Source organism: Solanum verrucosum, unplaced genomic scaffold (assembly GCF_900185275.1).
Source record: "Solanum verrucosum unplaced genomic scaffold, falcon-dt-bn FXZP01000280.1, whole genome shotgun sequence".
NCBI lineage: Eukaryota > Viridiplantae > Streptophyta > Magnoliopsida > Solanales > Solanaceae > Solanum > Solanum verrucosum.
The window spans coordinates 1,897,253-1,907,836 of record NW_026019982.1 but is presented as its reverse complement, the minus strand read 5'-3'; the positions used below and the strand labels follow the sequence as shown (position 1 = coordinate 1,907,836).

Sequence of the window (10,584 nt, the reverse complement as noted above, 5' to 3'; positions counted from 1 at the left end):
GGAGCGTGAGCACGGTGTTAAATCAGGATTTAACCACCGTTTATGACCCAATTTTTAGCCTTTAAATCAAAATCGGAGCGTCAATTCGAGCCGTTTAATATCCAACGGCCACGATGGAGCGGACAATCCAACGTTTGATTTCTCTGTCCCCAACGGTCAAAAACTTGAAAATACAAAAAGGCTCAAACAATTTTCCCCAATTCAGAATCAACTTTTCTCTCCATCTACATCAAGAAATTTTCAAGATTCATCTTTTTTGTTACTTCTTTTGTGAAATTTTTTGAAACCCATTTGTGAAAAATGAGTGTTTTACAATACCCAGAAGGGATTAATCCAGCAGATGTTCAGATATGGAACAATGCTGCTTTTGATAATGGCGATTCTGCAGATTTTTCTTCACTGAAACGTTCTTGGTTAACGGATTCCTTTGAATCTGATGTCTCAAGCAAGGAGAATCAGACTCCTCCTTTTGAGAATTCTTCATCTGTTAATCTGTCAATTTCGATGCCCTTAAACCCAAATGGGGCTCTGGAGAATTCAAGACTCAATCTAAACAAGTCCATTTCTAAACAGAGTGTTGATGAGATGAGTATGGCAAGTAGAAAGAGTGGAAAGGATAGCGATTTCCGCGATGAAAAGAGGATTGATGAGGAAATTGAAGAAATTGAAAAGGAGATTAGTAGATTGAATTCGAAATTAGAGGTATTGAGAATTGAAAAGGCGGAAAAAAGTTTCAAGATTGTTGAAAAGAGAGGGAGGGTTGTGCCAGCAAAGTTTATGGAGCCAAAAATGAGTGTTAAGATTGGAGAGGAGAAGAAAAAGATTGATGAGAGTTCATCAATGAGTGCAAAAACAAAGGTGCAGACAAGAAGGGGTCTTAGTTTAGGACCATCTGAGATTTTCGCTGGAACGCGTAGTCGAGGGTTGAGTATGGGGCCATCAGAGATTTTTGCAGGGACAAAGGCAGGGAAATTGGGAAAGCAGGAAATGATTACACCTGTTCAGCCAATACAAAACAGGCGAAAGTCTTGTTTTTGGAAGCTTCAAGAGATCGAAGAAGAAAGGGGAAAAAGTTTAAGCCTTAGTCCCAAATCAAGAAAAGCTGCAGCAAGAACTATGGCTTCAAGGCAGGCAGTTACTACAATTGCATCAAAGAAGAATCTGAAGAAGGATGATGCATTTCTGAGTTCAGTTCAGCCAAAGAAGTTATTCAAAGATGGCGAAAAGTCTGTTCCTGCTAGCAAGAAGCCTCAGAGGCCAGGGAGGGTTGTGGCTAGTAGGTACAATCAGAGCACAAATCAGTCATCAGTAGTGAGAAAGAGGTCTTTACCTGAGAATGATAAGGATGAGACTAAGAGAAATGAAAAGAAACGATCTTTATCGGTAGGGAAAACGCGTGTATCACAAACAGAAAACAAGAATTTGGCTACTGAAAGCAGGGTGAAAAAGAGATGGGAAATTCCTAGTGAGATAGTAGTCCATGCTAGTACAGAAAGTGAAAAATCTCCACTGAGCATTACTGTGAAGCCTGATTTGCTTCCTAGAATTAGGATTGCTCGGTGCACCGTCAATGAGACTCCCCGGGATTCTGGACCTGCCAAAAGAGTGGTAGAGCTGATAGGCAAGAAATCATTTTTCAGCAATGAAGAAGATAAGGAGCCATCAGTCTGTCAAGTTCTCAGTTTTGCCGACGAAGATGCTGAAGAGGAATAATGTGAAATAAGGGGAGCTCACCCTTTTCATTATGATCTTTATATTTTCAGTCCTGCCTTTTAATTTTTGTTCATTCTTATCTGAGGCATACTAGTATTCTAGCTTGTTTGGTACAATATGAATAAGGCTTTGTGTTGCAGTATGTGGCCTAGTTACTTTTACTAAGGAAAATGTTGGACATTACTATTGCTTCCTCCTTGTTATATATAGGTTGTTGTTTCAGCTGTTTTAGAATTTTGCAAGGGAAGAAACTTACTTCTGTGCTTCATAATTCACTTTGATGATAATATAAGAGCTCATGCTTGAGGCAAATTAATGACTTAAGATTTCAATTACATGCTGCACTCCTCTATTTGGAAAAGTCTGTATGATGGACCTTATGTCCTTCAGGGTCAAAAGGACAATGTTGGCTTGTTGGTTAGGTTCCTCGTTTTCGCCCCACCTATAGGATTTCACTGGTTTTGTTGTTGTTGTCCTTACAGTGTCTCATGATGGAAGTTGTTGCATCTCAGTGACTTAGTCTTCCCTTGAGGTTCTTATGCTACTTTATTTTTTTAGCCATCTCCTAAATCTTGTAACTAATATCATCTTCATACTTACCCCCACCCTCACCCCGAGCAGCTTCTTAAGGTATAAGCGGCAGAAGCATTTTGGCAGTTGAAGTCAATTTAACTCTGATATTAGTGTTTCTCCAGCCTAGATTTGTGTACCCTTCCCCTTGGAGACTTCCCTACATTATTGGTGGTGGCTTAATTGATAAAGGACTTTTGTTTATCTTTTGTGTGTTGGTATTGTCATTGGTGGTGGTTTCATTCATAACAGATTTTTTCTCTTATGTTCTTTGGTGTTTGCTTATTTCATTTTTTCGAGTTTGGACAACAGGTCTAGTTTTACTCCCTAGCTTCTTCATGTTGCCCGGTCTGCATAGACATCTTGTGATTAATCATCGCTACATTTCTGTTGTGAAATGCAATTTCTCTTTCAAGGGACAAACTTCTACAGCTCTCTAACTTAAGGATGACAGTCATATAATTCAGTTTATTTCACTTCCATATCTGTCTAATTTCTTCTTTTTTCATTTATACTTTAAACTTACTAAACTCAGGGCTGCATCATTGGACTTTAAAAGTTCTTCTGTACATTACTTCAGAACTACTTATCTTCTTAATTCTTATACTCAACCAAGCACTAGCTTTCTCATCTTCATCCTTTTGAGTTCCTTAACTTAGGATAAGTCATTTTCAGTTTGCAGTTGATGTCAACTGTTGCATACCTTTTAAGATGCTTCTCTTGTTGTCAAAGAAGTATCAAGCTATGTTGCTCGGACTCTCCAACATTGCTGCGCACCTATGTCGGATTCACCAAAATGCAGTAACTAGCTTCTCTTTATGTTATATGAATTCCATATTTCCATATGCTATAGGCAAATGAGTCATCTCCAGAAACTGGATTTCCCAAAGAGTTGGTCATTTGCTAAGATCCATGAACAAGCAAAGAGCTTTTGTCCCTATATTTTGTCCATGAGGAAGCAATTCTATGAAATATTTCTGGAGATTCATCAAGTGTAGGACAGTAGGAATCCCATGTTGCCATAGGTAAATAATTTTTCTGCAGAAACTAGATGTCACAAAGAACAAGTCATTTGAAATCCATGACCAAGTAAGAGCTTTTAATCCTACATTTTGTCAATGAAATATGTATTTGAAGTTATGTAGCTCAACACCCTCTAATACATGTAATTTAATCGCTCGACACATTATATAACTCAACAAACTCTTACAACAACAGTAACTACGCCTCAATCTCAAACAGATAGGGGAACTCCACAAACTCTTATACGTAAAGCTTTCCCTTGAGATTAGCACATCTTGAATACAGACTTGTGAGAGTTAGAAAGTACATGTAAGCAATACTTTGTATTTAGTTTAGTGTATATTTATAGGTGTAAAATAGTTATCCACCGACGGGATATTAGTTAATCTCAATAGGGAATATCACTAATAAAATTATAAACTCAGTCTTTAATCAGTAGTACTATCTATCATATGAAATGGACTGAGAGAGGTAACATGGTTTGAGTCAACGCTGAAAATACGAAACTAATATTATTTGCACATTTAAGTCAAAACAAATATTATTTGCACATTTAAGTCGAAACTAATATTATTTGCACATTTAAGTCGAAACTAATATTATTTGCACATTTAAGGTTGGCCATTTTGTCCATAATTAATTTGAAATAGCGAATGTGAATTGTGATGTTAGCATTTTTATTTGAGACCAATAAGGATTGTGTAACAAACTCAATTCCAGCAGAAGCACTCTTATATATATTAATCACTGAATACAAGTTATAATGTAGAATACGCACAACAAAGTAATAATACACTAACTAAGGAGAGATAAATCGAGAAAGAAGTAACCAGAAAGGGATGAGATACAAGACCATAGAAAGGAGATGAGAGGATCAGAAAGCCAAAGCTTCACATAATAGTTTTTCATAACCATTCTTCTAACTCCTAGTCCTTTTTAACAAAGTGTAAATGGGCCTGAATCCCAAATAAAACTGGACCTATTGCTTGATTTCGGCCCAATAGCTCTTGTCAGCCCAATAACTACTTGTGTGACCTTGATATCGATATTGGGTTGGACTTGGTTCATAGCAATACTCTCGTCCTCAATAAGAACCTTGTCCTCAAGGTTTGAGTAAAGCCACACGGATAATATAATGTGGAATCTTTCAAGACTTGAGTGTGTGTAAAGCGCTGCAATAGTGGTGTGAAGTTGAAACCAAATACTGTCAACTTCCAGAATAGAGGAAACAATTTCATTGCCTTTAAAGCATTCCATATTACCAAGTACCATCACAGAAGCCATAATTCTAAGAATTGCCATCTGCTCTTTCTTGCTAAGCCTAATAATTCCCAATACATTCTTTATATTAATATAGTCATGAGCATTCATAATACTTGCTATTTCATAGCAATAAGACTGTTTAAGATAGAAAGATGATTCGGGATCCCTCAATCTACACTTCTTGTTTACCTCCATAGGTGTTTCACATAGAAAGGAGAAACATTGATGGTTCTGTTCAAGAATTATAACAAGGAAAGTTTGAGATCTTGCAAGGATAGAGGGTTCTCATGGCTGCACCAGATGCTTTTCCAAGCTTTGCAAGCTGAATATGTTTTGCTACAGTGCATTCTTCAACACGTCTATGACCACTGAAATAGGCAAGATAGCACATAAGCCTCATTATAGGTTTAAACTTTCCACAACTAACCAAGATAGAAGTGTTTTTACTCTCAACGAGCATCGACTTGTGAACAATATAATCATCAACAATTGAAGCATCTTTAACCAACTCAACCTCACTATAACTCATAGACAAACTCCAATGATTATTTTCACAAGCTTGGAATGCTGTAAATTCATACAGTGAAAAATTAGGAGGGAAGTCAATAATTTTATCACCCAAATCCAAAGCGTCACGCATTATCAAAATAATGAATCCATCAGCACCATATCCAACAAGAATATGCTCAAATTCAAGGTCGGGACCTGTAGCATAACTAGCTAGTACACCCTCAGCGCCAAAAAAAAATCATGATCTCCTCAAACATAGAGAAATTATGTAACTCATGCTCAATCAAGCTCATCGTGGACTTGATACAGCCTTGTAGCCCTCCTGTGAGTTGCGCTAATAGTCGTTGTAGGAATCGAAATAACTTGGGAAGACGTATAATATCCAAAGGTGCAATTGGTTGGATCTCCCGTAATGCAACTCTTACGAAACTATCATCAAACACACGATTCACCTCAGAGTATGTATCATGTACTTCCGATTCCATCATTACCATCTCATCTGCAACAGCCCACTGACCAAAACTTTGTTGTCCGGGATCCCACACTTGAGTTGGAGAATTAGCATAAGCAATGAAACAAAACATGTTAGTATATCCCAAGGACTGTAATAGATCCACGTTCATTGTATCTGTACAACTCGTTGGATCCATGGAGTTAAAACTTATTCCTAGATCCCATACACAAACATTCGTCGCAGTTCCATGAACAAAGACAAAAGAGGAATTCACATTAGGATTAAATGAAAATTGACACAAGATATTGTGAGCATTGAATCCATCTGTAGATATTCCACGCTCCACAACAAGCATCATTTCATTTGAAGGCATGGTACTTGGTGGAATGTTATCCTCAATCTTTAGAAAAAAACTATCGAGATATAGATCATTAATAGTCTCAGGCTCCAAGGAAAACTTCGGAAGATATCTGTCACCAAATGTCTCAAATGCAATTTTATGTTTACTAGAGCTAAGATCCAGTGAAGTAGCAGTAGTATTGTACCTCTTTGACATATCTCTTCGGGAACATTCATCGAACACTTGGACTTTGCTGTGTTCAGGACTTGGAGATTCTTCATAAAGCATTTTGATTGGAGTTTCGGTTTGCACCTCTGTGACTACCATGGGGCAGCAACTATGAAAAAATTCGTTGAGAGACTTAAGTGGCTGAATATCTTCCAAATCGGAAGAAGTTTCCTGTACTTCTTTAGTGAAAACTCTGGTAGGCATTTCGTCGAATAGAATGTCCACATGACTTGAATGTTCAACAATAAAAGTGCCAAACAACTCTGGATGACTCTCAACATTATCAACACAGTTTGAGTTTTCTTCGGCCAAAGGAGAAGAAATCTCTCTGCTAACAACTGTAGCAGCACTAATCCCGGCATCTTCTACTAGCACCTGTGGAGATATAAACGAACATTTGTCCTCCAGCTTCTGTAGCAAAGCAAGAATTCTGGTAATTTGAGTGTCCACCACAAAAGACTTTGCATCGGTTCGTTTCCAAAAACGCAAGGCTAACTTCTTCTTAAAATGATTCCAATCAAAAAATTGTTTGTTGCGAAACATCCAACGAAACCACTCAAGGGTCTCACCATCAAGATAGAAGGAAGGAAGAGGCAACCACTGTTCCTCGCAGAAGCCTAGAAAAGTAAAGTACCGCTCCGCCCTATAGATCCAGTCCTCTGGATCAGTGTTGCCACTAAATCGATCTAACACCACCACTTCCATTAGAGTACGTCGATGAAAGCACCAATGTAACAAACTCAATTCCAGCAGAAGCACTCTTATATATATTAATCACTGAATACAAGTTATAATGTAGAATACGCACAACAAAGTAATAATACACTAACTAAGGAGAGATAAATCGAGAAAGAAGTAACCAGAAAGGGATGAGATACAAGAAAGAAGATGAGAGGATCAGAAAGCAAAGCTTCACATAATAGTTTTTCATAACCATTCTTCTAACTCCTAGTCCTTTTTAACAAAGTGTAAATGGGCCTGGATCCCAAATAAAACTGGACCTATTGCTTGCTTTCGGCCCAATAGCTCTTGTCAGCCCAATAACTACTTGTGTGACCTTGATATCGATATTGGGTTGGACTTGGTTCATAACAGATTGTTGCAAAGTACTAGTAAGTATTCACTCTTTTATTTTTAATCAAACGAGTCTCCTTGGATACAAACTCGCCTTTGTTAGGGAACTTTTACCTTTAAAGTGGAAATTTTTTATATAAATTCAAATTTAGTCATGCCCCAATACACATATCAAACATGGGTAAAAAAAATATTTTTCATAAATAATAATTTCCCCTAGCAAAATTTCAACTTTTTCAAGTAATCTTATTTAAATAAAATTTCAATTCTAATTATTTTTTTTCAGGTTCAACCAAATAAATATTGAAACGCCTACATATTACATATGTAAAACTCTACACATTTAATCATAAAAACATAATTTTAATTTTTTTAACCATTAGATATAGGCAATAATACACGTCGTCTCCAGTCCTTCTACAGCCGAAAATGCGAGCGAGGGTTTCTCTTTAAGCTCTTGAGACACCATGAAAATTAGGGATTTTAGGGTCTTCCCCCAATTCATTCAATCTACAATTTCGACACTTAATGCTTAAAACCCTAATTTGGGTTTCATAAAACCCCTAAAATCTCTGCAGAAAAGATGGTAGCAGCTGCTTTAAATGGCAGAGCAAAACTGACCACTTTAACTTTCCTATTATGCCGTTCTTGTTTTAATCGATTGAACTGTAGTGTTGCTGTTGGGTTACACTCTTCTGCTAAAGGATTTCGGGCATTCAACACATTGCATCACTGTGGAAATTTCATTCTTGATGTGAGTATTATTCTTTTGGGTTATTTAGTTTCTTTACCTGAAAATGCATACCCCTCCGTTTCAGTTTGTTTGTCTTTTTGACTTAATACAGAGTTTAAGAAAGGAAAGAACACTTTTTTTTGAATCCTTTGGTCTTGAGCTAAATATATGTTGAATTTACCAAACTATCCTTTAATCTTATGGTCGTAAGCATGTCATGTGTTGAAGAGTTGCCGATAAGGAAGAGTAAGTCAAACAAATTGTTTTTTTTTTGACAAAACTAAGTCAAACAAATTGAAATAGAGGGAGTACTAAATGCTTATTTTATTGATTGTTGGGGGAATAAACAAAGAGGCGAAAGGGAACATACATGATGTGTAAAGGTCCTTTGCCCTTTATATTTTGGAGTGGTTGAAGCTTGACAAATTTAGTGTATTTTTTCTTATTTATGAAAGAGCACAGTTAGATAGGGGATGTTCTTTTTTGTGCAAGTGTGCTAAGCGTTATTGTTATTATTAGTAACCAGCCAAAAGAAATGAACTTTGACTCAAGCTGGCCCAGGTCCAATAATCCAGGTTTTTGATCTTTAGTAAGAGACATGATATATGAGAATGTCATTTGGTAATGGTTGTTTGCAGTTGTTATCTTTTCTTTTTTTCATTTGGTAATGCTTGTATGCAGCTTTAATCTTCTCCTTCATTTTTTTTTGGGTAGGGAATGGGTTAGGGTTGGTGTTTGCATGTCAAATGGGAGTTGGTTAAAGTGATTGAGTTATAAGCCTTGAAGTTTATCTGTATGATCTAGTTCATGGAAATAGATTTCAAATCATCTCATGCAAAGTTTGAACTAGGAAGCTATGAACTGTATTTTGTACTACAGAGGCCTGTTTGAGTATATGGGTTGGTAGTTAAGTCTCATTTCACAATTAACTCAGAGAACTCAACTTTGAGATTGGGAAACTTTTTTTGCAACACTTAATTAAGAGATTATATTTCTTTTGACTCTAGTCCTGTTGACAATCTTGGGTCACTTGCTTTATCTATTTCTATTAGGGAAGTACAATCTTTTCTTTGGTCGTTTAATGTTGTGATTTACTGCTAATTTCTAATACAGAATTGTATTAAATCCATCCCAGTTGGAGTCCTCCTCAATTGGCCAACTTTTGCCCCTAGTATTTTTGGCTGCTGCCAATCATTCTCAACCCAGGCATCCCCCGCTGAAATTGTGGATGATGTGTTGGCAGAAGTTCTCTTGGTTATGGCCAATTCTCAAAGTTCAGGAGAGGAACTCTGTGCTACATATATTGATAAGTTTTGCAATGACAGAAATCTATCAGGAGCCATTAGGCTAGTGAGGACCTTGCATGATAAAAATATCCCCCTCCGCCCTAGTGCACACAATCGCCTTCTGAAAGCTGCAATCGAGGAAAACGATATTGGCCTCCGATGTCAGTGTTTCAAGGATCTGTTAGTATCTTGCAAATCTCTGAATTCATCTACATATCTTATCTTTGCTCAGGCATTTATCAAAGAAAATGATGTTCCCTGCTTACTAAGATTTATCCGGGAGATTTCGGAGTTGATATTTCCAAGTAGTACTACAGTTATGAATAGGATCATCTTTGCCTTCGCTGAATGTGGACAGATTGACAGGGCCTTGCTGATTTTTGATCAGATGAAGAGTTTGAAATCCAAACCCGATGTGATCACATATAACACCATTTTGGGAATCTTAGGGAAGTGTGGTAGAATAGATGAAATGCTTAATGAGTTTTTGGCAATGAAAGAGGATGGGCTAATTCCTGATATTGTTTCTTATAATACCTTAATTACTGGATTGCGAAAGGTTGGCAGGCTTGAGTCGTGCTTAGTATTTTTCAGGGAGATGTGTGAGAGAGAAATTGAACCAGATTTGCGAACTTATAGTGCTTTGATTGACAGCTTCGGAAAATCTGGTAATATTGAAGAATCTCTGAGACTTTTTAATGAGATGAAGCACAAGGGTATCTGCCCATCAATTCATGTTTACAAATTACTGATTAGTAATTTAAAGAAGATGGGTAAGTTTGAGTTGGCTATTGCCTTTTCAAATGAGATGAAGGAATCAATCTCAAATCACCATGGGTCAAACTATAATCGACAGAAAAACAGATAGTATAGCAGTGCAAAATTGATCATGGACTCCGGTTGAGTAATGTTTACAAAGAGCATCAGTTTGCTGCATGCTGTTGCCGGCTGCTGCTGCTATCTTCAACAAGAAGGGATATGCTGTGGTATGTATTTTCATAGAATATATGTTCTCTCCAACTTAAAATGGATCTGCAGACTGGTGTATGTTCATAGTATATGATTCTATTATTAAAGGGACAACTTCTTGTTTGGAATTATTGCCGTGCATAACGAAGTTTAAAAAGATCTTCTTTTGGTTACAGGCCAGTAAAGTTGAAGAACCATAACCAGCCATCTGGTCCAATCATAGGCTGACTTCCCCACATTCGATGGTTGGATCTCTGAAATGACTACACACCTGAATTTTTCAAAGTATTATTCCTTGTGGGGTTCTCCTTAATATGCTCTTATCCTGCATGAAAAGGGAGAAGTGATGCATCTAGTTGATGTTTAATGGTGTAAATATCAAATTATTTTGTGGATATTGTAACCTCATTTATAGTTTGGT

At 37.0% G+C, this 10,584-nt stretch overlaps 2 protein-coding genes across 2 annotated transcripts; both read left to right on the top strand.

Moving 5' to 3' along the window:
- Positions 1-187: 187 nt before the first annotated feature.
- Positions 188-1,897, top strand: LOC125817350 (uncharacterized). Its single transcript, XM_049496881.1, has one exon. The coding sequence runs from the start codon at positions 301-303 to the stop codon at positions 1,711-1,713; it is 1,413 nt and encodes a 470-aa protein (XP_049352838.1). The 5' UTR covers positions 188-300; the 3' UTR covers positions 1,714-1,897.
- A 5,663-nt stretch (positions 1,898-7,560) lies between these two features.
- On the top strand, positions 7,561-10,466 carry LOC125817351 (pentatricopeptide repeat-containing protein At1g11900). Its single transcript, XM_049496882.1, has 3 exons — positions 7,561-7,929; positions 9,022-10,180; positions 10,340-10,466. The coding sequence occupies exons 1-2, from the start codon at positions 7,759-7,761 to the stop codon at positions 10,060-10,062; spliced, it is 1,212 nt and encodes a 403-aa protein (XP_049352839.1). The 5' UTR covers positions 7,561-7,758; the 3' UTR covers positions 10,063-10,180; positions 10,340-10,466.
- The last annotated feature ends 118 nt before the right edge of the window (positions 10,467-10,584 follow it).

What these genes read in the sequence shown, in the direction of transcription:
- LOC125817350 (XM_049496881.1), top strand. Translation starts at nt 301, where the DNA reads ATGAGTGTTTTACAATACCCAGAAGGGATTAATCCAGCAGATGTTCAG.
- LOC125817351 (XM_049496882.1), top strand. Translation starts at nt 7,759, where the DNA reads ATGGTAGCAGCTGCTTTAAATGGCAGAGCAAAACTGACCACTTTAACT. An exon ending in GTGGAAATTTCATTCTTGAT is followed by an intron (nt 7,930 to 9,021) that starts GTGAGTATTATT and finishes TTTCTAATACAG; the next exon opens with AATTGTATTAAATCCATCCC.